The 27,618-nt window shown below is 42.0% G+C and overlaps 1 protein-coding gene across 1 annotated transcript in view; it reads left to right on the forward strand.

The window, feature by feature from the left end:
* Positions 1 to 23,550, forward strand: part of prkcha (protein kinase C, eta, a) — a 38,159-nt gene extending 14,609 nt beyond the window's left edge. The window contains exons 9-14 of the mRNA XM_056295219.1: positions 1,673 to 1,846; positions 12,914 to 13,068; positions 18,288 to 18,426; positions 19,960 to 20,148; positions 22,401 to 22,547; positions 22,781 to 23,550. Coding sequence (XP_056151194.1) covers positions 1,673 to 1,846; positions 12,914 to 13,068; positions 18,288 to 18,426; positions 19,960 to 20,148; positions 22,401 to 22,547; positions 22,781 to 22,930 — 954 coding nt within the window. The 3' untranslated portion in view covers positions 22,931 to 23,550. The remainder of the gene's footprint in view (positions 1 to 1,672; positions 1,847 to 12,913; positions 13,069 to 18,287; positions 18,427 to 19,959; positions 20,149 to 22,400; positions 22,548 to 22,780) is intronic.
* Positions 23,551 to 27,618: the final 4,068 nt, after the last annotated feature.

Raw genomic sequence — 27,618 nt, forward strand, 5'->3', positions numbered from 1 at the left:
GCCCATGATGACCCCTGTCCACCACCGAAAGTGCCTACAATGGGCACGTGAGCATCAGAACTGGACCATGGAGCAATGAAAGGAGGTGCCCTGGTCTGATGAATCATGTTTTCTTTTACATCACGTGGATGGCCGAGTGCATGTGTGTCATTTACTTGGGGAAGAGATGGCACCAGGATGCACTGTGGGAAGAAGGCAAGCCAGTGGAGGCAGCATGATGCTCAGGGAAATGTTCTGCTGGAAAACCTTGGGTCCTGGCATTCATGTAGATGTTACTTTTGCAGACCAGGTACACTCCTTCATGCCAACGGTATTCCCCGATGGCAGTGGCCTCTTTCTGTAGAATAATGCACCCAGCCACTGTGCAAAAATTGTTCAGGAATGGTTTGAGGAACAGGAAAAAGAGTTTGAGGTGATGCCTTGGCCTCCAAATTTGCCAGATCTCATCCGATCAAGCATCTGTGGGATGTGCTGGAAAAACAAATCTGATCCATGAAGGCCGCACCTCGCAACTTATAGGACTTAAAGGTTCTGCTGCTAACATCTTGGTGCCAGATACTAGAGGGCACCTTCAGAGGTCTTGCGGAGTCCATGCCTCGACAGGTCAGAGCTGTTTTGGCAGCATGAGGGCGACCTACACAATATAAGGCAGGTGGTTTTAATGTTTTTGCTGATCAGTGTATCTTTCCTATTTAAACTATTGGGGGTAAATTGATTCATTGACTCAACTTGCCCAAACATCACTGGCATGTTTTACCCCACAACCTCCATTTTTGACAACAGTTTCACACAGTAGCTCAGAGCCACAATTCTGCTAAGGTTTTGTTTTGTAAGGTCCTTGTTTTGTACCTTACACTGACTTAAATTAACACGTAATAATATCCAAAACTTATCTGTTTTAATCAAGATACAGGACTAAGAACTTTAGTAACACGATGAATTCACTTGGCATGACAAATTTTTCTTTCTGTTTTTTATTGTGCTCTGGTTTGTTTACCACTCTCTCCATGGGCTCGAGTCCAAGATGTATTGAGTAATGTGAACTATTAATTTGTGGTCACGTGATTGTTTTTTTTTTTATGGTTACGTAAATACAGCGGGTGGCTCATTTTACCCACTGACTTGACTTACCCCATTCTCCTTACCAAAGAAACATGTTTTCTTACATCTGGAGAACAAAATTTGTTGGCCAGGGCATCTTTGCAGCACTGGACTTCACTTATACTGGTGTTTTGTCACACAATTTACCTTTATCAAAAAATGTCAGCTTCTGCGATTTGGATATTGCACTTGGCCATATTATGATTTTGATAATATTTCGATGAATTGTTCAACTCTACTACAGTTTTTTTTATAAGTTAAGGTTTTGAAAGATGCCTTTTACCTTTTAACAAAATCTGTGTTGCACTTTCACACAAAGCAATCTCTTTCTGAGCACAGGTGTCATTTTTTGTTAGTATTTTTTTCCAAATGGTGGACATTTTAAAATGAAAGTCTACAGTCCTGATGAAGAAAAGGAAATGATATGGCAATAAAATCTGTAGAATCTCAATCTCCATCAAAGTGTGTGTGTGTGTGTGTGTGTGTGTGTGTGTGTGTGTGTGTGTGTGTGTGTGTGTGTGTGTGTGTGTGTGTGTGTGTGTGTGTGTGTGTGTGTGTGTGTTACCTGCAGGTGATGCTGGCAAGATTGAATGATGGAGAGCTGGTGTTTGCTGTCAAGGTGCTGAAGAAGGACATAATTCTGCAGGATGACGACGTTGAGTGTACCATGACAGAAAAGAGAGTGCTGTCGCTAGCTCGCTGTCACCCCTACCTCACGCAGCTGTACTGCTGTTTCCAAACACCAGTTAGTACACTATCTCTCTCTCTCGCTTTCTCTCTCTCACATACATACGCACACATATAGTACATCTGTCTTTGTGAGGACCTCGCATTCATTCCCTAGCCCCTAACCTTAATCATCAGAGCTACATGCCCTGACCATCACCCTAACCTAATTCTACCCCTAAACCCAAATCCTAACCCTAATACACACACACACACACACACACACACACACACACACACACACACACACACACACACACACACACACACACACACACACACTACCGTTCAAAAGTTTGGGATCACCCAAACAATTTTGTGTTTTCCATGAAAAGTCACACTTATTCACCACCATATGTTGTGAAATGAATAGAAAATAGAGTCAAGACATTGACAAGGTTAGAAATAATGATTTGTATTTGAAATAAGATTTTTTTTACATCAAACTTTGCTTTCGTCAAAGAATCCTCCATTTGCAGCAATTACAGCATTGCAGACCTTTGGCATTCTAGCTGTTAATTTGTTGAGGTAATCTGGAGAAATTGCACCCCACGCTTCCAGAAGCAGCTCCCACAAGTTGGATTGGTTGGATGGGCACTTCTTGCGTACCATACGGTCAAGCTGCTCCCACAACAGCTCAATGGGGTTCAGATCTGGTGACTGCGCTGGCCACTCCATTACCGATAGAATACCAGCTGCCTGCTTCTGCTCTAAATAGTTCTTGCACAATTTGGAGGTGTGTTTAGGGTCATTGTCCTGTTGTAGGATGAAATTGGCTCCAATCAAGCGCTGTCCACTGGGTATGGCATGGCGTTGCAAAATGGAGTGATAGCCTTCCTTATTCAGAATCCCTTTTACCCTGTACAAATCTCCCACCTTACCAGCACCAAAGCAACCCCAGACCATCACATTACCTCCACCATGCTTAACAGATGGCGTCAGGCATTCTTCCAGCATCTTTTCATTTGTTCTGCGTCTCACAAACGTTCTTCTTTGTGATCCAAACACCTCAAACTTGGATTCATCCGTCCACAACACTTTTTTCCAGTCTTCCTCTGTCCAATGTCTGTGTTCTTTTGCCCATCTTAATCTTTTTCTTTTATTGGTCAGTCTCAGATATGGCTTTTTCTTTGCCACTCTGCCCTGAAGCCCAGAATCCCGCAGCAGCCTCTTCACTGTAGATGTTGACACTGGTGTTTTGCGGGTACTATTTAATGAAGATGCCAGTTGGGGACCTGTGAGGCGTCTGTTTCTCAAACTAGAGACTCTAATGTACTTATCTTCTTGCTCAGTTGTGCAACGCGGCCTCCCGCTTCTTTTTCTACTCTGGTTAGAGCCTGTTTGTGCTGTCCTCTGAAGGGAGTAGTACACACCGGTGTAGGAAATCTTCAATTTCTTAGCAATTTCTCGCATGGAATAGCCTTCATTTCTAAGAACAAGAATAGACTGTCGAGTTTCAGATGAAAGTTCTCTTTTTCTGGCCATTTTGAGCGTTTAATTGACCCCACAAATGTGATGCCCCAGAAACTCAATCTGCTCAAAGGAAGGTCAGTTTTGTAGCTTCTGTAACGAGCTAAACTGTTTTCAGATGTGTGAACATGATTGCACAAGGGTTTTCTAATCATCAATTAGCCTTTTGAGCCAATGAGCAAACACATTGTACCATTAGAACACTGGAGTGATAGTTGCTTGAAATGGGCCTCTATACACCTATGTAGATATTGCACCAAAAACCAGACATTTGCAGCTAGAATAGTCATTTACCACATTAGCAATGTATAGAGTGTATTTCTTTAAAGTTAAGACTAGTTTAAAGTTATCTTCATTGAAAAGTACAGTGCTTTTCCTTCAAAAATATGGACATTTCAATGTGATCCCAAACTTTTGAACGGTAGTGTATATATATATATATATATATATATATATATATATATATATATATATATATATATATATATATATATAACATTTCTATAGCACTTTTCTAGACACCCAAAGCATTTCACATTGAAGGGGGAAACTCACCTTGACCACCACCAATGTGTAGCACCCACCTGGGTGACTCTCCCTACTCATAAAATAGGCCCTTAAAGAAGTGAGAACCGATCAAAATGTCCTCACTTTGCACAAATGTCCTCACTCTGACGGCACGCTCCTGATCTGTTGTAATACAGAATATGTCCTCTGGGTGGCAGCAGTTTATGGCTTTTTGTCATATTAGCGCTGTATTGAGGGAAGGCACAAGTTGTGAGGCAGTGAATGACCTGCGTGTCAGAGCTATTATTCTCCAAACCACAGACTGGTTGCAGCCTAATCTGCTTTAGCTGTTTGAACCCCCATTGGCCTACTTGAACAACAGATCAAAATAGAGCAGAGCTAAGTGACAGAGTGACTTAATGATACAGCTCTTTCCAACACATACACACCCACACCTAGAATTAACTCTGAACTGTTCATGTTCCAATTAGTATCTTCTTCGTTAGGATAACAATGTCTCTCAGTATTTTCTTTGCCCTTAATGATGATGATAATAAGGATAATCAATTTATATTTATACTGCACTTTTTGAAACCAGTGTTACAAACTGCTTTACAAGAAAACAAATTGATTGTACAAACAGTAGAAGAACAGATAAAATGAGTAAGGAAGAAATGTGATTGAGAACATAAACCATCAGAGACTTGTGAAATGGCCACTCTATGAAGATGAGTTCGTAGGAGTGTTTTCAAAGAGGGCATAGCATTTGCTAGCCTGAGACCCCCAGAAGGGCACTCCAAAGGCTAGGGGTTTTACTAACAAAGGTCAGACTATCCCTGATTATAAATCTGGATCCTCACACAGTAAGAAGAATGTGTCCTTCAGGAGGATCTCAGGCTTCATTCAGGCATACAGACATTAAACAGGTCTGATATTTTTAGCACTTTTGCCTCACAGCAAGAAGGTCCTGGGTTCGAACCCCAGGCTATCCCAGGTCCTTTCTGTGTGGAGTTTGCATGTTCTCCCCATGTCTGTGTGGGTTTCCCCTGAGTGCTCCGGTTTCCTCCCACCATCAAAAAGACATGCATGGTAGGGTTAATACTCCTGTCTGTGTCCCTGACCAAGGCAATGGAAAGAAGAACTGAAGTTGGTCCCTGGGCGCTGCAGCTGCCCACTGCTCCTATACAATAGGATGGGTTAAATGCAGAGAACAATTTTCATTGTAAACCGTACAATGACAAAAAAATAAAATAATAATAATAAAGTGGCTTTCTTCTGCTATGTCCTCTGGGTCTAGTCCTAGCAGCGCTTTAAAAGTAATCAATAGGATTTGGAAATCAATTCCAAAACTCACATGACACCAGTACAAAGATGCCAAGATAGGGGGGGATATTTTTTTTTAGACCATTCAAAGGTCTTGTGGCAACATTTTCAACTAATTGCAAGCACGGTTTGGATTCTCTATGGCTCCCACAAGGGGGAGACGCGATCAAATGACTCCTTTCATCGAAGTCAAGACTTGCACCAAAGATTTACATCCAAGTTTCGACATGGAGATTTAACATATGACACCAAAGTACTAAGTTTTATTCTCAATTTTAGTCAGGGGGAAAATATGGTAGGTTGATTATGTTACCATTAGTAGAGGCAGACACAGACAATGGAAAAAGGGGTTTATTGTAGGATAAGGGGGAACGAGGATAGCAGGCAAGGCAGAAGGTAGAGAAGCGATGGCAGAACTGAACTGAGCCGGATGGTGGTTAGCAGAGTTGAGCTGAACAGGCAGGGGGGGTAGTGATCCTGGAATAACAAGGAAACATGGTCAATACAGGTAATGCCAACAATACGAGGAATAACTGAATGCTATTGGAGAGTGGCCAAGAGCGAGAGACTACCACCGTAGTTGAAACAAGTACCTGGCAATGAGTGGAGTAAATATGTTGATGGAAGGCAGGTGTGCAGGCTGAGCCGCAATCAAGAAGGGAGCCTGAGAGTGCCAAGGAAGGAAGCCACACACACACACCAGAGAAAACAGAAGACAGGGGAAAAGGGAAACACCTGGAAACCAAGGGTGTAACTTCAGTTTGAGAAGTGGGGGCGAGGGGGGGTCAGTAAAATGGGGGTCTCGGGGTCCACTCCCAGAAAAAAAAAATTAAATTTGAATCCAATTTCCTGCATTTCTACATACATTTAGGGACTACCATAACGGATACAAAATCTGGGAAATAATTAAGTTGGTCATCATTCTAAAAAATTCTGACAAACCTGATCTCTGATATGATAGCAATTGACACGAAAACGGTATAGAACAATGCTGATGGGGAAACCCGGGGCCATATTGAAGTCATATTGGTTGTATTATTATTAGTGTACTTTATTTTTTAAGTTAGCCATGTTCACTTCTAATCATGTACACTCCTTCCTCTCATTATCAACAAACCAAAATCACCTAACCCTTTATACAGCACATATAACCTACCTGCAACTCAGTGCTGCTTCTCCCTGCCTCGCCCTCCCTGTCTTCCATAGGCACCTCCTCCTCTTCTGATCTCTGATATGAAAGCAGAGTCGAGTTATCCTATTGAGCCTGTGGTGTGAGTCTAACGTTGAAGTAAACTAGCAGCAAGAGACTGCTTTTCATTGGCGGGTACTTGCTGCAGTTTAAGGTGGACTCATTTTCAAGTTACATAGGTTAATACAAAAAATGCTGTTTTACAACCACCTTAAATACTTAGTTTGTTAAATAGCCTTTTCCCCCCTTTGGAAATATGTGACGGGCTGGTGACTATTTTGCTCACCAGCCAACGCAAGAGTGTATCGATGTTTGCTCAGTCAGCGTTAGCCAAGCATCAACAGGTGTAGACAGAAAATGTGATTATCCTGGGCTACATTACTGAATAGCCTTCTAACCAACCAACTCACATTTCCTTTCCTTCTTTTCATCCCCTCTCCAAAGAAAGACATTAAATTTAACTTCTGTTGGCGTTTAATTTTCATTAACTGCCACTTGCTCATTTAGTGAGCAATTTTTCAAGTGCTCATGCGTGGAACAGTTGGCGTCCACAGACGCCCAAGTGTGCTACAGAACCGCGTAGGCGGGCTGTCTGTCCGCTCTCATCCGTAGCACTTTTCGGAGAAGGTATATCAGGGCCTTACAATCAGCAGCTCAGTTCACATTTTCTCAGCCAGAATCTGACAGCTGGCCAAACAGTAGCGTATTAAGCATGATTTTTGCGGTTAAAAAAAAAAAGATTTTGAAAATGTGTGTGTGTGTGTGGGGGGGGACAAACGGAATTTTGGTAAGACGAAATAGACATACCCCCACCCCATCCCCAGTAGAAATTATGCCCAGACAGAAACAGCCAGAATAACTGGAGGCACGGCCAGGGCCGTGACAGATTAAACTGACAGATTTGTTAACATTTAGTCGTAGGTGGTTTGTGAAATCCAGCTTTTAATTTCTGTATGGAGGTTTTTGAGCGATAACCAGGCTGGTAGGATCATTGAATGTAAAAGGGATGTTGTGTCCCCCCATAATGTGACCAAGGGGGAGAAGATAAAGAAAAAAGACAGAAGATGTTTGAAACTTGGATAGAAAAGTTATGGCGTGAGCCTTTAGTTAACCGGTTCGTCAAGGTCGAGGCTGGGTTTTGCAAGGAGGTGTTGTACAATAGCCTGTTTGAAACAGAAGAGGAAAACACTGAATGCTATCTTAGAGCCTGTCTTATTACCAAAACAGAGTCTAACATATAAAGACCAGCAGTATCTGTAACCTCTTTGAGAAGATGAACAGTGCAGTACTGTCGTGGCGGGCAGCTTGTGGGCCTCATGTTTTGTGCAGTTTCCTTTGGTGCTGTGAGGGAAACAGGGTCAAAGCTATCGAACACAGCCGAGTTGGGAGAGATGTCTAGATGGTCTGATCAGTGGGAACAAACTGAGCTTTGACCTTCTTCTGAAAGCCATTTGGGAACCCCTCACATTTAGCAGGAATAGGTTCAATAAAACTAATGGAACGAGGATTAATAACATGATTAATGTTATCGAATAACACTTGGACTTTGAGTGTTCTGTTCAACCATGTCAGAGAGAAACAAGCTATTTTTGCATCTTTGACTACTGTCTCATAATTGTGCATAAAAAATTTACATTCTCAAAAGAGACAAGTCAGTTATTATTGTTCCATTTGCGCTCCGCTATAGGGCACACAAACACTTTTCAAGGGGTGAGTGTGTTCATTGAGCCAAGGAAGCAATTTTGCCTTAAGGTTTCTGATTTTCATTATGTGCAGTGGAATTAAGAATAGATGTGCTGCAGGTGTTATTCGTGTTGGACTTCCTGCATAGAGATTTGCAGGAAAGCCACGGTAGGCGTTCAGGAGGAATGTATAAAACACACACAACAAATTCGGGGTCCTCCCTATGTTCCCCGGGTCCTATAGTCCCCGGGTCCTATGTTCCCCGCTTTGTATGAGACCGGGGAATATCGGACCTTTTTGTATACAGAGGGCCCTATATTCCCCACTTTTCCCCAAAAGGGTCCTATGTTCCCCGTTTTGTATGTGCAGGGGAACATAGGACCTTTCTTTATAAAAAGGGTCCTATGTTCCCCTAGGGCACCCGGGGAACATAGGACCCTTTTTATAAAGAAAGGTCCTATGTTCCCCGGTCAGCAGGTTTGACGCTGTTTGGCGCAAAAAGTGCATTTTCAATAATGCATTATTTAGGGCAGATTGTTAAGAAGACAATGAATCATACGATTTCTATTTTTATATCACAAAAACGAATTCACAAAGTCCAGGTTGGCTAAAGTATGTGGAAACTTTAGACACTACACCAATTTCAATTTATTAGGCTATAGCTTACATTTGGGCGCATAACCCACCGCGGTAGTTCTCTGATATTTATGCGCGAAATGTGTCACTTACCGAGGAAAATGCGCCTCGCCGAGTAGGTGAGCTGGCTCGTCTGTGTCTGAATGTAATATAGTAAGCCTATGTTCCTTGAGCAACTGTACCCGGGCATAGCTCAGTCGGTAGAGCTCTCGCCTATGGATCGCAAGGTCGTGAGTTCGATCCCGGGTGCCGCCAACTCAGCGTATGAGTAGCACATTGTGCGAGAAGTGCTGGGAGCTGAGGATAGGTGTTGTGTTCCGTCCTCAGCAGTCCATCTCCCAGAGGTCTAGCGCATTGTACCAGGGATAGACTCCTGCAAAAGCTGGCTGATACCGACAAGAGGCCAATTCCGACCCACTTCTTCTATGTTCCCTAGAAAGCCGTCGTTCCCATTATAACCACACCAGCTTATTGGGAAAAGCATCTGACAGATATTAGATAGAAACCATCTGCTCAGTAAGGCCCTTTAAGCATCATAATTGTAATGATAATAATAATAACATAATAATAACAATAATTGTCATGTACCGGTTCTGCATGTAAGGGCACCCGTATGTATGTGACGTCACCTGTTGACGTGGGAGAAGCGCGAGGAATATTGTTCGGGCAGTCTTGCAATACGGTGGAATAAAGCAAGCCACGTTAGGCATTGTGTAATAACGGTGTGCCTGATCATTTATAATCAATGACACCTAAATAAGCATATAGGTGGGAATAACGGATCAGAACAATAATAATGATAATAATAATAGCGTAATAATAATGATGATGATGATGATAATAATAATAATAAGGATAATAATAACAATATAGCCTTATATTAGAAATGCTAAAAATCGGGTAATTGAAATATTTATAATTATAAAGTAGGCTAATAAGGCATGGTAATAACAATAAAATAATAACAATATCTGCCTGGTCTCTTAAGATTCTAAGATGCTGTATGCTACAGAAATAACGGGACATGGGCCTAGGCTAATGAATACGCCTTTTTGACAAAATATGAATGAAAGGCTAATCAACAACGCTAAAGCTGAATCACAAAACACATATTGCTCGAAAAATAATTTATAAATAGCCAAATGCACACATGATTTCGAGTTTGGAAATATTTAAGACTTGTCGTGGATGTGTGGTCATCTGCACGCAAGTTTCCTGGCGTTCTAAACCACATGATCAAAATTCACCAATGTCTAAACCGCCCGCCAACTTGCAACAATTTGCAACAATCGGTTGTTATCGGTGATAACTCGTGGACTCACTGTCATGTGCTTACTAGCCTACAAGAAGACAAACAATGGCGATAGTTATGGATGGTGATCGAGGGGGCAAAGTGTTGGTACATGAGAACTTCAGATATCAGAAGCACCGCACCAATCAAGACACCATTAGATGGAGGTGCTGGAGGTGGAACTGTAGAGTGCCACTGATCACAAATAGATTTGAAGTGGAGGACGTGGATGCTAACATTATTGTGCACGATGTTGGGGAACACGTGCATCCCCCTGACGGAGAAATGGTGCACCGTGCAGAATTCCGACAGGGGGTGATTGCAGAAGTTGCGAGGGAGCCAACAGTCCCAATAAGAAGGATCTATAATGCGCAAAGGGTCCTGCAGCGTCGGCAATGTCAAATCCAGGGTTTTAGCCCCTCTTTGTTGAGTAGCCTAATGGACTAGGACTACTCATTTTGATTTTTTGAAGAAGAAAAAAGCCTTAACGTTAGGCTAGTTAGGCCTTGGAGATTTTTGTTTTAGACCATGCCTTTTCTGGGGGGCTTCTGCCATAGACCAACCCTTTTTCAGCCAAGCTTTTACTAGAAGCATTTTGTTATTAATAGCCTATTATCAGCATTACTATTGATAGTATTGTGCCTGTAATTGTTATTTGTTATTAGGCCTCTTTTATAATTAGGCTATTATTATTATTATCATTATTAGGCTGTTATTATTATTATTATTATTATGTATTATTTCTTATTATTATTATTGGTATTATTACTATTACTATTATTATTATTATTATTATTATTAAAGAAGAACATCAAAGGATGTAAGGTAGCACTCATCAAATGAAAAAAAAAGACACAATTCTCTATTTTACCATTTCATTGTTTGGCATCAGTCATTAACTTGGCCGGGTGGTCTTCTTCAGAAACCTTAATGACTGATGCCAGACGATAAAATGGTGAAATAGAGGACTGCCTCTGTTATTTTCTTACCATTTGGTGAGTGTTACCTTACATCCTTTGATGTTCGTCTTTGATTCATGTTTTTGGTTTAGCACCTCCACAAGCCTTTAGTTTTTTGAGAAGCACATATTATTATTATTGGGCAATTAGCCTATTGTGTAAGGTAGGCGGCCCCCGTTGATGGATACTTTGTGCTGGTCCTAAATTTCAAGTCCTGGTCTAAGTTCTCTGCCTAAAAAGTTCATCATTAAAGTCTTTTTGAAAGAAAGTCTGCCAAGTGATTTAATATGGAAAACGAACTGCAAAGTAACAAGAAAGTGGCTGAAGTGTCCAGTGCTGTGCAAATTGAACTTTGAGCGAAGGTGGAAATGGCTAGGTTATACTGGTAGGCGGGCCTACTGCAAGACAAACTTGCGTTGGTTGCCGACTGTCCATGCTGAGCCGGAGAGCCAACTAACTAGGCCTACTGCAGTAAATATTGGTAAGAAATAACAATAAAGCAAATTACAGCCTCCTCTATAGGCCGAATTTGGATACACACTCAAGGTGGCCTGCGATATACAACAGCCAACAATGGTAATACGGCCTAATTTAATCAGCGGAGGAATAGATTATCGTAGCCTACATCTCAGCCTTGACCCCAGTTTTTATTATTTTGGACCCGTTAAGGAAATTAATTTGCAAAAAGGGTTCTAAGTTCCCCGGTTTGTTCCTCGATTGGCAATAGCGGGGAATATAGGACCCTTTATTTGGAAAAAGGTCCTATGTTCCCCTGGAAACAGCGGGGAATATAGGACCCTTTTTCCAAAAGAGGGTCCTATGTTCCCCGGTGTCTATTGCAACGGGGATTATAGAACCTTTTTAGGGGAAAACGGGGAATATGGGACCCTTTTTTTTCGAAAGGGTCCTATGTTCCCCGATCGGGGAACATAGGACCCGGGGAATATAGGACCCGGGGACTATAGGCACGGCCCCACAAATTCAGGTTTGATACCAGAGGACAGCACGTGTTCAGGTGTATTTCCATTAAAATGCATAGGCCTCTTAATAGACTCGACAAGGAATAGACTTAAGGATAAAGGATGTGGTCTATTGTCATTTGCTGTATCTACCACTTCTTTCACTGTGAGTTTTCAAATTCCTCAGAGACTGTAACTGCAATTTGGGGCTATACAAATTAAATTGACTAGGTTGAAAGAGTTGAAAGATGAGATGAAATGAGATAAAAGTGTTAATAGAATTTAATAAAGTGAGTGGAGACTATAAAAGGATAGCATGCATGGATATTAAAGTGCCCTGTAACAGAACTCTGTTATACTTGGGTATGATTAATGAAAGGTATTCGGAAAATGTAGAAATAAGATTGCTGTTATACTAATGGGATCCTTAAATTATAATGCAAAGTAAAGCTAAATTGCCTCAAATCAAAAAGTTCAACTAGAAAAGAAAATAACAAGAATCAAGAAGACAAATATGTGTTTATTTTATGAAGAGGCATTCACTTGAGCTGCTGGACCTCACACTGACATTCTCTTTTCCTGCTCGGGGGAACTTTTTATTATACGCCATAAATGCGATCCTTAGAGAGTAAATAACATTAAACCACGGAGGGGTTTAGCGATGTTGGCTATAGCTTGCCTGCCTGCACGCCCGTTTGCTTCCAGGAGCTTTATGACCACATGTTTACATTATGGTCTGTCACCGTGTGTTTTCTTTCCACCCAGACTTCCATTTTCTGGAACACGTGTCGACCGTTGCCTGTAATGAGAAAAAAGATTTATGGGTTGCTTTAGTATAGTTTTCTGTTACCATATTGGCCCTGTGGACAATTCATTATGAATCTGTTAAGCTAATGGGAAATTTATGAGAAGCAGATACAGCTTTGCCATCAATATTCTTTGATGCAGTCTTAGCATGTCCTTTGTCATGGGTGGCTTGACATTCCAATAACATGGGGGCTTCTATGTGGGTAACATTTTGCTGCTTGTGTGTGTGTGTCTCTATATCATCTTCCCTTGTATGTTGCAGGACCGTCTTTTCTTTGTGATGGAGTTTGTCAACGGTGGTGACCTTATGTTCCACATTCAAAAGTCCAGGAAGTTTGAGGAGGTCAGAGGTCGCTTCTACACAGCGGAGATCACCTCAGCGCTCCTATTCCTGCACAGCAAAGGCATCATTTATAGGTAGGACATGAGCACACACACAGCAAGTATAACTCACTGCACTTTACCATGTAGCCAAGCATGTAGCCATTATGTTGTGTTTCTGTACAGCTCCCTGAGGCAAATTTGTAATTTGTGATGTTGGGCTATACAAGTAAAATTGACTTGACATGACTTGACATTCAGATTTCCAGTGTTTACTGAAAGAACGTCATATTTGAGTCACAAATGGATTGTATTTGTCATGGAACTGTATTGTCTACCACAGACATGAGGCCGACATGACTGTGGAAAATGAGCCCAAGGGTGTGTTGAAGGTCTAAGGACAGAGGGTGTTGTCTGTTGACATTCACTGTCACCTTGTTTTCCCCTTTGTGAATGAATGTAAAGACCTCGGAAAACAGTAACTTTGATCTTGGGTTGTACAAATAAACTTGACTAGATTTACCTATCTAATGTGTGGACTCTACTCGTTGGCTACTTAAATTGAGTTCTAATGCAAAGAGTTCCCTGCTAGCGCATGATAAGAGGGTGTTGTGTAAGTTAACTGTAAATGCTTAGTTATAATTAGATGTGTATTCCAGGTCAGCACCCACTACATAGCATGACTTTTTTGCTCGACTTATCTAGGAGAGCATGCTTGTATACTTGCATGCAAGTTAAAACAGGCAGCCTACGAGCAGCTAGCACAACAGATCTCCCTTTCTCAATCTCCCATAGGCCTTTAACTGCCTCTTCAACCTAATGGACAAAGTCTCTGTGTTATGTAATTGCTTTCTCGTGGCTCCACTCCCTTTTCTCTCTTGATCCTCTTTCACCTTCAAGTAATGGGTTGCTTTAAAGCTGCATAAGGGAATTTACGGCCAACGGTTTTAGACGATGCGGCACGCTGTTTTAGTTGACTTCGATTCCCAAAATTCTGCTTCATGTCGCTTGAATGAAGTCAGAAACCAGTTGTGGATCATGGCCTCTAACACTGTGACTAATTATATTTTGTCATTTGTGCATAACCAACAAAATCCAAGTAATCTATTTCACTTTATACTGTGCAAATATAATGTGCACATTACATGAATGCTAGTCTATTAATACATAAATGTGTCACTTCCATTGTGCCTGTAAAGATTTTGAGGAAAAGCACGGGACGGGCTTAGCAATCAACAAATAGGCAAATCCATGTACCAATTTTATCTTTTTTGGGGGGGGGGGGGGAGAAAACCCAGCCCACCAGCATTGGTAAAAAGCACCATTATGTCTCCATGTTTGATCATTAATTCGTTTGAGCAATTCATTTAAATTCATTTAAGTTGTGTAACCATGCACACTTTTAGTAGCTTACGATTAACATGTTAGGCTCAGGCTCTCTTGTGTTTGCAGAGGTTTCAAAACACGGGGTAGTTTTGATATACCACAGACTACTTAACCACAGTTACAGTCTTTGTGCGTCAAAGTCTCTTGGTCACCACTTCCTCACTTCATCCTGAGTGGTACTTTTTCACATTATTGCAACTGTATGTGTGAACCAGTCTGTCACCCCAGCAATGTTAGCTGTAGTTCAGCAGTTCAGCCTGGTGTGTTTTACAGCTGAAAATGTTAAAGATGCCTACATTGCACTTACCCTGACCCACTTACCAGAGAAGGAGGTCCAAAGGGGTTTCCCATCAGAACAAAGGTCAAAGGAAACTGGAGAGAAAGCCACCTTGATCAGTTTTAGTGTGCAGTTTATTACATGCAACCCTTAAGAGGACTTCAGTCAGCCTCCATGCCGTATATTATCAATATTCAGGTTTTATTAGTTCTCTAACATGCTCTGAACTGTGTACTATTTGTTTGTGTGGCTGTGATGTGTTTTCAGCTGAGTTGCCCTTGTTTGGCATGTTTTTTGGGCTGCAAGGCACCATGAGGATCTGAGTCAGTATTACACAATCAGCTTACTGTAGGGAAGTGCATACCAGTTTAATCCAACCAGAACCAAACCAATGCTATCTGTCAGTCTCCTTCATTTTCAGTCTTTTACTTTGCTGTTTGTCTGGCTGGGCCAAAACATGTTAACGGCTCCACAGCTTCAACCTCTTCTCTGTAAAATGGCTTAAATTACAGCAGATACACACACACCCACACACACGCACACACACACCCTAACCCCCACCACAAACCCTCTTTAATTTCCAGCACCTTGGATGACATCTTAGTCCAGCCCTTGGTCACATGATCCCAGATCTGAGCTGTACTCCAGAGCCAAGAGTAGGCAGGTTAATCTGTCAGATGACAACAAGCCCGCGGGCCTGACAGAGACGGAGCTTTATAACGCCTGCTGGTCTCGGCCATTTATTATTTTAGATGACATTATCTCTCAATCAGAATAGTATTTTACACACCATTATTTCTTTCTGTGGGGACATTGAATTAATATTGATGTAATCAAGATGTTCAAATGATTCTTTGTAAGACATAGAGCAACTGGGTAAGGAAGTGGAAACAGTTCACTGAAATGTGTCCAGTTTTATCATCTGCTCGCTCATATAAAAGTGTACATTTGAATGAGGACAAGGCTATGGATGGCTTTGCCACAGCTGTCTCCTCCTTTTTGAAAGAACCTTTTTATGAAAACAAAATGAGTATAATTTCTGTAGTTTGGCCTTGAATTGTGTATATAATGTTTTGTCAGAAATAGGAAAACGTGTAACCATCACTACATGCAAATATGAAGTCCCATTTATAACTAAGATATTGTTAAAATAAACAGCAATTGTTCTGTAACAAAATTGAGCTACTTTTACTTCAGCTACCTCCAAACACAACCAAAGAAATTCAGTTTACTACACACTGGCCCTGCTCCCACATAAATACAGTATATTGCTTTTCTTAATAATGATAATTGATAACAAGTAGGGGGTGTCTGATATACCAATCAGCTCATTACTATCAGCCAATAATTGGTTAAAATGTATCGGTATAGGGACAGATATGAAAATTATACCAAATATGTCACTCTGGTATGATGACACATGAATTATGTGCTGACGGTGACTACTGGCATTAAATCTGGGGTAGGCAGTTTTCTCAAGAGTGGAAAGGCAAGAAAAAAACAACAACAAAAAAACGCCAGAATTTGAAAATACAGCCCTCCTGCAGCTCTCCCACTTCACTTTGTCCTAAGCCCCTCTCCTCTTTGTCCTAACCCCCTCCCACCAGACAAACACGGATATACTAATGCAAATGTGTACAACCAGGAAATGTTGAAGCGAGACTCATGAAATTTGTATTGTAGTTATCCATGTCAGCGAATCTCTTGGTGACACTAATATTGTCCATATGAAGCAGCCATTTTGAGTTGGTATTGTCGATTAATTTACTTATTTATTTTCTGGGTAGCACGGTGACGCAGTGGTTAGCACGGTCGCCTCACAGCAAGAAGGCCCAGGGTAGTCCAACCTTGGTGGGTCATCCTGGGTCGTCCTCTGTGTGGAGTTTGCATGTTCTCCCCGTGTCCGCGTGGGTTTCCTCCGGGGGCTCCGCTTTCCTCCCACAGTCCAAAGATATGTAAGTCAGGTGAACTGGCCATACTAAATTGCCCCTAGGTATGAATGTGTGTGTGTGTGTGTGTGTGTGTGTGTGTGTGTGTGTGTGTGTGTGTGTGGGCCCTGTGATGGCCTGGCGGCCTGTCCAGGGTGTCTCCCCGCCTGCCGCCTAATGACTGCTGGAATAGGCTCCAGCATCCTCGCGACCCTGAGAGCAGGATAAGCAGATAATGGATGGATGGATGGGTATTTATTTTCATAATTAAAACACTTGTGCGGTGGGCTGGTAGAAAAGGGAGAACTAGTCAACACTGCCACAAGCGACCGGCGGGGCAGGGCGGATGCGAATTGATTGTGTACACGTGCGTCTGTATTTGTAGAATAGCCAATAGGATCGCTCTCTCTTTGAACTCACCTGTGATTGGCTAAAATCGTCTGTCCCAGGCTAGATTTTCTAAAACCTGAATACAGAGCCAAGAGGGGATGCAGAAGTCTAGTTTTCTCTCAGACAACTTGAATTACAATATGCTGAAAGGTCATTATGGAATTTTTGTCCAATGATGCCAAAAAAAAGGCCTTTCCCAGCTTTAATGGAAAGACTGCTCATGCTACAGCCTACAAAGAAATATCTGTAGTGTAGGCTATTTCTGTTTCAATGTGACAATGAGCAATTAGCCTAGTTTGTAAGGATAAAGTTAATTTCCAACTTTATTTGGAGTTCTAGGAAAAAGTTTGTGATGATTGAAAGGAGCAGATTTCACCCTTTTGGATATTCACAAGTAATTGTTTCTACACGAGGAAACAATGTGATCATCAGTATTTTACAGGGCCTCATTCAAGGGTCGACCTGTTATAGAAAAAAAATGTAACAGCAAAGATGTTTGAAAAGGTTATACCAAAATAAATGTTGCTTGTTTTCTCCATCTAAGTTGAAATGATTTATGTTCGTCTCTTTCAATGAATGCAGACACTTGGAAACTGTAGTCTTTAGCAGCAAGTCAGGACTGGTATTAACAAAGCAGTGTTTTGTCTACATCTGCACCAGTCATCAAAGTTACACCATAATAATTGGTAACTCCACAAGTGGAAACTCATAGTGGTATTGCAATGAAGCTAGAATATATCAATATTGATATCGGCCAAATGACCACGGAATTCATCAGTTATTGGCAAAAAAATCAATATTGTGCATCGGTAATGATAAAAGCAACTGATGCCAAATTGTCTTAGTTAACATGAGGTTGCAAGTTGTATTCAGGCACTGTTTTGACAGGCAAATATTGACGTTAGAGTGCTCATTCCTTCTTGCTAGCTCAGCCAGTCAGTTGAATGTGTCAGACTTTTCCTGGCTGCCAGTTAGCGGTCAGGGAGCCATCTGACTAGCTGTTTGTTTGTCAGTTCAGAACCTCTCAATGTCTCCTTCTCCTCTGGGAGTTTCACTGTCCTCAGATGGCCCTTGTCCTCTCTCACCACACATAGCAGTCCCCTCAAAGTACATTTAGAAATTACTCTAAAGGGGATGTGGCACTGGAGATTGTATAAAAAGAGACATTTAAAATGTCTATTGAATCACTGATATAGATATAAATTACCAACTGAGTAGCTGCAGGCCAATATGTTTTTTTAGGATTGGTACATTGCTGCTTGTAGTCATGCTGAATTTAAAATGTCTGAATACTGATATTTTGGTGTCTGTGCATGTTTCTCTTCTCTCTCCAGGGATCTGAAGCTGGATAATGTTCTTCTAGATAAAGATGGCCATTGCAAACTGGCAGACTTTGGCATGTGCAAAGAGGGCATATTTGAAGGTTCAGCAACAGGCACATTCTGTGGTACACCTGATTACATTGCTCCTGAGGTCAGTTTCAACCTTGGTACCAAACAACATCTCACAACTTGACCTCTAGCAATGGCACACAATAGTGTTTACACAAAGAATCACATGAACTAATCTTTCACCCACACTATGATATAAGTCGTTTTTAAATTGTCTCAGTAATTTGCCACTTGGCAGAGTTTGTTGGACATCAACTTTGTTTTTGCATGCCTCGGTTTCTGTCACCTTAAGATCACAACAAGGAATGCTCACAGCATTCTTCTCTTTTCGGACCTGCTGCAAGGTAATATGCCTGTTAGAGATGGCCGATTGTTTCTATTTTCACATCGTCCAATCGTGGCGACTTGAGGTCGCCGGGGGCAGCAGAAAGGGAGGCAGCATTATTTAAAAATTATTATTGATGTTAGAATTTAATTTGGATTAAAGATTTTTAATAATCATCTTGAGCACGGCTCAGCGTCTGATGGAGCTTTGAAATAATTGAACCTTTAAGCTTTCTGCAAGCAATACAGTTAAAGTTACGTGAATAAACATTTATAAAAGAGTGTGAACATTTTATTTAAAACATTTAAACATAAAAAAATCTATTTAAGGGGTGTCTGAGTGGCGTAGTGGTCTATTCCATTGCCTACTAACACGGGGGTCGTCAGTTCGAATCCCTGTGTTATACCTCTGGCTTGGTCGGGCGTCCCTACAGACACAATTGGCCATGTCTGTGGGTGGGAAGCCGGATGTGGGTATTTGTCTTGGTCGCTGCACTAGCGCCTCCTCTGGCCAGTCGGGGCACCTGTTCGGGGGAGGGGGAACTGGGGGGAATAGCGTGATCCTCCCACACGCTACGTCCCCCTGGCGAACCCCCTCACTGTCAGGTGAAAAGAAGTGGCTGGTGACTCCACATGTATCGGAGGAGGTATGTGGTAGTCTGCAGCCCTCCCCGGATCGGCAGAGGGGGTGGAGCAGCGACTGGGATGGCTCGGAGGAGTGGGGTAATTGGCCAAATACAATTGGGGAGAAAAAGGGGGAAAAATAATTTTTTTTACAAATATTGGCATAGGAAAAAACAATCGTCGATCGTCCCTTCAATCATCAGTATATGATCCAGTCGCAAATCAACTCAAGCCTAATACCTGTATGAATTACGCCAAAGGCCGTTATATGTCTTAGCAGACATCCTGTGATTCTTAAGTTTTGTGCTGTTTACTTGAGAAACCCTGAGCCCATTAGATTGCAACATGACGGATGTGCTTTGTTTTCTAACTGAGGAACTCTGGTATGTATTAATGTTTGTGCAAACAGTTGTAAAGAGTTTTATTTATGACCAAGGTCTGCATACCTAGATTTATGAATAGTTTCTTTGCTGCTGTCAACACTTATTCTTCAGTATTCCCCATTCCCACCAACACACTAAGCCCACACACTCCCTCAACCCGGCATCATGCACTGCTTCCTAGTTTAATGCACTAATGTGTGCAACTCTTAAGCTCTTCAGAACCGTCAATACTCTGCAATGTTGTGATGGCTAATCTGTTTGGGTGATGTGTTTTGTTCCCGCAGATCCTCCAGGAGATGCTGTATGGACCCTCTGTTGATTGGTGGGCCCTGGGGGTGCTGCTCTATGAGATGCTCTCGGGACATGCACCCTTCGAAGCAGAGAACGAAGATGACCTGTTTGAGTCCATCCTCAAAGAAGAGGTTGTCTATGCGTCCTGGCTTAGCACGGAGGCTGTGAACATACTCAAAGCTGTGAGTCCGCCCACTGTCACAAACAGTCTTGGATATATAGTTAAAGGTTGATTGTTAAAAAAAAAAATCACTCAGACCAACTGTATTAGGGACATGGATAGATAGATAAAAAGCCCAGCATGGCTGAAGTGTTTGTTTTTCACATCTCGTTTGCAGAGGTTTGGCATCTGCAGGTTTCCATTTATCACAGAGGTCTTGATATAGTTCACCTAATACAATTGGAGGAAATGCTTGTGAGCTCACAGCAGGGGAAATTGATTCCCGCCATGGCTATATTGAAAGCATCATGGGGAAAACCAATAAACACGATGCAGTTACCAGAGGCCCTTTTACATTGTAGTAAATAAGAATGAGAGGAGCCCAAGGGTGACAGTGATATGACATGAGCACATAAGAGGTAGGATTTTCATTTTCACAGGCAACTTGTGGATACAGTGAACGATCCCAGGAAGGAGGGTTTTGCTGTGATCAGACTTTATTTGTTCTTCAAACAGGCTGACAGACCGACGATATGAATGCGAGAATGACTGGCAGCCTTACGGAGCTCTGCCAGCCAGCTGTGTAGCCTGACTCTTACATAACCATATGCTCTACCACAGCAGACACACTATAAATACAACACCACCTCCCTACTCCCCCGCTCGCCCCCTCATTCCTCGTTGCTGCCTCCTTCCTTCTCCGCTGTATCCTGCCGAGTGTTTTTATTTCAACATGCTTGAGGAAGCGGCGGTCAGAATCCCGTCTCTGATTCGCTGCGAGTGACACGTGTTCCATAAAGATGAGCATCTTGTTTCTGTCGCCAGCACAGTGGATTTGAATGCCACCGCACGTTCGATACTGAAAGCTCACCAAGGCCTCTCCTTGCTCCGAGTTAAATGGATCGGCTAAATGGTTCCTTTTGGAGGACGTCAAGGTGGATGTTAAGTCTTCCCAGGTTTTGAATATAAGTCCCTCTTCCCCTTTGAATGCCATTCACTCCCTCTCTGGCCTTGGCTTTCATTCTCTGCTACATGCTAAAATAGGAGTCTGAAACTCTTTGAAATATTAAAATGGAGGGGGGGGGGTTCTGAAATACAACTGCGGGAAAGGTGACATGCTGCCACATTTTTGAAAACCAAATGAAATCATTGTCCTCTGTGGGATTGCTTTGCATGTGTCTATTGCTCAGTAGACTGGTTCTCAATTTTTCTACCGTTGTGCTGACAGGGCCATCTTGGTAAACCGGATGGCAAAGCTGACGTGTAGCCATGGAAAGATGGCAACACCTTCAGCAGAAGAGTCTTATTTCAGTTTTGTGGTCTACACAGCCTGAGAGAAACCCAAACGGCTTATAAACTGTTTGACCCCACAAATACAGCCGGCCCTGCTGTTTCCTCCATTTCTCTTTTAATTTCACTTTGCTCAAATTCATTCCTATTGCTCCATCTTTTGGTCTTTTACGTTATCCTTTTTTCCCCACATACACTTTTCTCACTGAGACTGCTGTGTTATTCAGGTCAGATCTCTGTTAACAGTGTTCGGTGTTGATGTGACAAGACAAATTAATCTCTGTGGGGACTGGAGGTAAATCTGGCCACCCTTTCACTGAGGGAGAGAGAGAAAGATAGAGAAAGAAAGAGGGTTGTTTAGGCCACGCCTGAATGTCACCACTTGCCGTTAGGTGTGTACAGACTCCCTAGCCAATGAGCTGTCCAAGACACAATCATTTGTTTCTTCATTCTCTCCTCGGAGGCCAAGTTGAAACCCTTTTTATTTGCTGTTGTGTTGTTTTAGCTTCTCCTTCTGGCCTTTTCCACCTACCGAGCGTCAGACTTTGATCGTAGAGAAATGGCTCACAGTTGGAGACATAATAGCCCCATTATTCTCCTGTGGTTCTACAGGGACATGTATGATACCAGGAAACTGAGACAATGTTAACTCGTTTTCCTTTACTTTCTCGGTCATTCTCCAGCCAAATGTGGGATGGGAGGTGCCAGACACCCTCCAGGGTGTGTGTGTCTGGGTAGAAGGTGGAGACTGACGGGATGTTGTATTGGCTGGATTCCACACTGGCTTTGTGCCAGAAATCGGTCAAATGGGACAATAAAATCACAATCCAATCAAATGACACGATACACTTTTCATCACTCCCTCTTTACAGATTATCTATAGACATTTCATTATTGTTATTTATGTACTAGCTTTTTTTGATTCATTTTAATCGTTATTTTTTCAGTCAAAAGTCTTATCCATTTATTGCTCTGTTCCTACAGCTCTTGACCAAAAACCCTGCCCGTCGTCTCGGCTGTGTTGCTTCAGAGGGGGGCGAGAATGCTGTGATAAGACATCCCTTCTTCACTGGCCTTGACTGGGAAAAGCTGAACCGTAGAGAGCTGGAGCCGCCATTCAAACCCAGGATTGTAAGTCATGTGACTATTACTTATAACCTAATGGAGTGTAATGTTTACTTTTTCTTGCCTTGAAAATACAACAGTTTTTACTCTATTTGCTTTGTGATACTAGTGCTAGTTACAATGGAAACAAGGAAGCTTTTTAGCTTCTATTTGCTTCAAAGCTTTCATAAAGGGCGATGTTTTGCACCTACACATCATGCCAGTGCATTGAGTATTTAATATTCATTACACCCCTCCAGAAAACAACAGAGGATGTCAACAACTTTGACCCCGACTTTACTCAGGAAGAGCCCACCCTCACGCCCATTGATGATCCCCTCATCCCCTCCATCAATCAAGATGAGTTTCATAACTTCTCTTATACCTCACCTGAACTTCTGGAAAACTAAGAGTCCCAGCGACCTGTCAGTGTGCATATCTGTTCCAGGCCCTGATAACTTCTGTTTACCTTCAGCCCTCTCGATGTCTTCTTCATACTTGGCACAGACAATTCCCAATGTTAAAACACCACACATGATATCTTGATGAGACCCAAAGACTTGATGGTTGGCCATGCTACTGAGCAAGCCCAATGAATGCTCCCACAGCAGGAATGGGAGTTGCACTTAATAAACTCTGCAGCACTGCGACTACTGTAACTGGAAAAAGCCACTTCAAGGCAACCATTAAATGGCAGCCTCTGAATGGTCATTTATTTTTTTTAACTGCCATATGGTTGTAAGATAGGATCACGCCCTGTCTGTGTGTTCTTACTGAGAAGCAGTTTGTAAAGTGATTTTTTTGTATACCTGTATTGCATGTTTAACAGCCTTGTTGATCTCTTAATCGTTCATCGTTGAAAGAGGAAAACAAGCCAATCCAATGAGCTTAACTGGCACTGTGGCTGAAATAATTTTCAGACTCTTGCAGACTTATTACAACTGTATGGTAGAACAGAAGGAATATGTTGTAAATTTGCTCCCAGCCTCTTAAACAAGAAAGAACTTGTGAAATATACAGCTATGGTTCAAATGTGTATGATTTGTCTGACTCTTTGTCTTTTGCCCTGCACTGAACCGTAAGGACAGTGAGAGATTCCCAGAAAACTTGAGCAGCTTGAGCTGGAAGAACTGACTGAGCACACTGAAATAGTTTCTCAGTGATGTGACCACCCTGGAAAAACACAAAAACTCAAAACACACACACACACACACTCAGAGTGAGTGAAAGAGTTTATTTGCTCTTTTTTTTTAAGAAGGATTTTCTGTAGAGAGGATTTTAAATGGTTTTAGTCAGTAAGCCTATACCCCTTTTACTTATTCCAAAACTGAATCAAAGTAGTGACTTGAGACGGATGGAATATTTCTTATCACTTTCCAATGAAAATAGCTGAGTAAAGACATAATTGGTCTGTAAAAAATAGTTGTCAATACAGCATCTGACTAAGGTCCCGCTCACATGAATGCAGCAGCAAAAGAGGATGATGCAACATTTCAACTGCATCAAAATCTGTGTGGTGAATCACATCTGTTGAGAAATTTCAGAAAGGTTTCAGACGTCACCACCTACCACCGATAAGGAGAACGACGCAAATGCTGTTAAGAGATGGAAGCAAACTGCTGCATCAACTATTGTCGGTACGTCTGTCTGAAAGTTTCTGAATAGTAACAGCACTTGTTTGCTCTCGTGTATGCTTCCTTTCTTGACCTAACATAAACTCTGAAACATTACTAACCGGAGAACTATCATTACTGGGGGAGTTGTTTTCAAAAATCACAGAATTTAGGAATTATATAAATATTCCCCCTGTTACACTAACCACCAACTTTGCTTCTATGTAATATAGAACCTATGGGGGAGGGAAATATAAATGCACACTAGTGCATCTGGTGACAGCATCAGTAGTTCATTACAATGTCACAAAACAGAGTAAACAGGAAACCACACAGCACCATGACTGTCGTCTTTCGACAGAGCAGGAAGACACATAAAGAAAGGGAATCCTGCCTTTTTTATGCGACACTTTTGCAAGACAACTTCACAATAAAGACATTATCATATCTGACAAAGGAGTTGGAAGATTGTCATGAAAATCCACAGCCATTCCAGCAGTCAGTGTGAACAATGCTCGTGCTGCCCTTGGCTGAACCTGACCAACACATGGAAGATCCCAACTTGATAGAATGGAGATAGGTGTTTCCTGGTGGTCAGAGCAAGGAAGTCTTTAGGCTCCACATTGCAACTGTTTATCTCCTTGTGGAAAATGTTACCGCTAATGAAATGAATGAGGCTAAAAGAGAGAGACAAGCTCATGCATGCTCCGAGTCTGAAAACAGTGCCTTGCAAATACCAAATACACAGATGAGTCAAAACCTGCCTAATATGCTGTTGGTCCTCTGTGTGCCACCAAAACAGCACCGACCTGTTAGGCATGGGCGCTACAAGACCCCTGAATGTGTCCTGTGGTGTCTGGCACCAAAACATTAGCAGCAGATCCTTCAAGTCCTCTAAGTTGCAAGGTGGAGCCGCTATCAATCAGACTTGTCGGTTCAGCACATCCCACAGATGCTCAATTGAATTGAGATCTGGAGAATTTAGAAGCTAGGGCAACACCTTGAACACTTACTTCATCATGTTCCTCAAACCATTCCCGAACAATGTGTGCAGTTTGACAGGTTGCATTATCGTGCTTAAAGAGGCCACTGCCATCAGGGAATATCATTGCCATGAATGGGGTGTACCTGGTCTGCAATGATGTTTAGGTAGGTGGCATGTGTCAAATTGACGTTCACATGTATTGCCAAACCCAGGGTTTCCCAGCAGAACATTACCCAGAGCATCACACTCCCTCTACCGGTTTGTCGTCTTCCCACAGTACATCCTGGTGCCATCACTTCCCCAGGTATAAATGGTGTACACATACACGACCATCCACGTGAGCTAAAAGAAAATGGGACTCATCGGACCAGACAACCTTCTTACACTGCTTCAAGGACCAGTTCTGACGCTTGCGTGCCCATTGTAGGTGCTTTCGACAGTGGACAGGGGTCATCATGGGCACTGACCGGTCTGCGGCTAAGCAGCAGGGTGTGATGCACTGTGTTGTGACACATTCCTCCCATAATCATCGTTACAATTTTCTGACTTGTGCCATAGTAGACCTTCTGTCAGTTCTGACCAGATGGGATAGCCTTCGTTGCTCTCACGCATCAGTGAGTCTTGGGCGCCCAACACCCTGTCACCAGTTTGTGGTTTGTCCCTCCTCAGACCACTAGGTAGGGACTCACCTCTGCTGTTCGGGAGCACCCCATAAGCCTTGTTGTTTCAGAGATGCTCTGACTCAGTTGTCTGGCCATAACAATTTGGCCCTAGTCAAAGTCACTCGGATCTTAACTCCTGCCCATTTCTCCTGCATCCAACGTGCTTACTATGAGAACTGATTATTCGCTTACCATATAATATACCCAGACCTGTGCCCTTGTTTGGAGATTTTTGGAATTTACTCAACTGTATTTGTTTACCCTTCAATGCGTCCTGTCTGGCAGCTTTCCTGGGGTAATGTCTGAATGAAAGGCTAGACTTATGAGCCTTGTCTAAACAGCCATTATAGATGTATTATTTGCTGCTAGCAATGTCTCTTCATGCCTTGATTGAATTAATGTTTGACCTTGCTTTCCTTTCCAGGCTCTGTTTGATGGATGCTCCAAAAGTAGTGTAAGAAAATGAGAGCGATAAACACCTCCAGCACACTGCCATCAGCTTTTCATTTTCCTTAACAACAGCCAAGCATTGCAACTATTGTATTTATTGTCATCAGAGAAGCTTACTGTTGGTTTGTTTTTTTAAGCCATGCAAATGCTAATACTCGTTCATACATTTTCCCAACTTTACAGTTTGCAGTTGTGAGATTATGACTTCAACCTTGATAAAGTTAAATTGGCTATTCTATTAAAGAAATTGAAAAGAAGCTGCATGAACATGTCACGGCACATAATCAGCTTGCAAAACAGAAAGATGGATGTTTTTTTTCTTTCCCCTCTCTGCTCAAACTAGAAGACTGAGTCCAGTCACATTGTGGTGTTGTGCCACCCTGCCAACATTTTCTGGGAAGTGTTGGCTGGAGCTTTCCAGATGCACACACTTAACATTTATTTCATCTCACTGCCACATATGAATGTATTAAGCGACGGACCCAGAGTGAGAAAATAAGGCATCTCTAGGAGTCAAATGGAATTTTGTGGACTCCAGAAGTTGTTGAAACACTTAATTTCAGATTATCTTTCTTTTTTCTTTTTTTTTTCCACAAGTGAGAGCTGACTCAAAAGGGAATAGGGTCCAAGCATGATCCACACGTTCTCCTGCGGTAAAGGAGGCCAGGGCAGCTATCCTGTGCCAGCCTTCACTGACTTCCCTGGCATCTCCACACTAGTTCAGGAAAATTGCCAATATATTTTCTTGGCCTGTGCTGATTTAAATATAACCGAAGTCTTCCATATGTTAATAGTTGTTAGAATTGTTAACATTGTTAGAAACAGTCCACACTGACAACAATTCACTACGTATTTTAGATTGATTTTCTGATTTTAAATGAGCTTAGTCTGTAATTATCAATTGACACAATCAATGCATTAAGAATCGGTTTAATGACAAAATAAGTCACCAATATTTCCAGGGTGAATTTTTTTAAACATTTCCACTGTTTTCCAAACTATTCGGTACCAATTTCATAAGTGTATACTTCGGAGATTGATGTGAACAAATTTCATTAAAAAAGTAACTTTTTTAAGATATTTAAAGGGCTTATCAGAAACTGCAGATAAGGTAAACTTTCCACGTAGGGATTCATTAATCAGATAGATCTGACTGACTCGCCGAAAACCACTTTCAATTTCCCCTCTGTTTAATCGAGTCGACGAGACAAAAAGTTACACTAACCCTTCCCTCAAACCATTTCTAGTTTCATTATAAGAGACTCGTTACGAGTCCAATGTTCGTAAACCAGATATCAATTAAACAAACAGCAGCAACAACAAAAAAAGTTTACATGGTTTTCGTGAACGCGCGGTAGCCTCGACAAAGACATGTGACTGCGCCCTCC

The sequence above is a fragment of the Lampris incognitus genome, chromosome 16 (assembly GCF_029633865.1).
Source record: "Lampris incognitus isolate fLamInc1 chromosome 16, fLamInc1.hap2, whole genome shotgun sequence".
Taxonomy (NCBI): domain Eukaryota; kingdom Metazoa; phylum Chordata; class Actinopteri; order Lampriformes; family Lampridae; genus Lampris; species Lampris incognitus.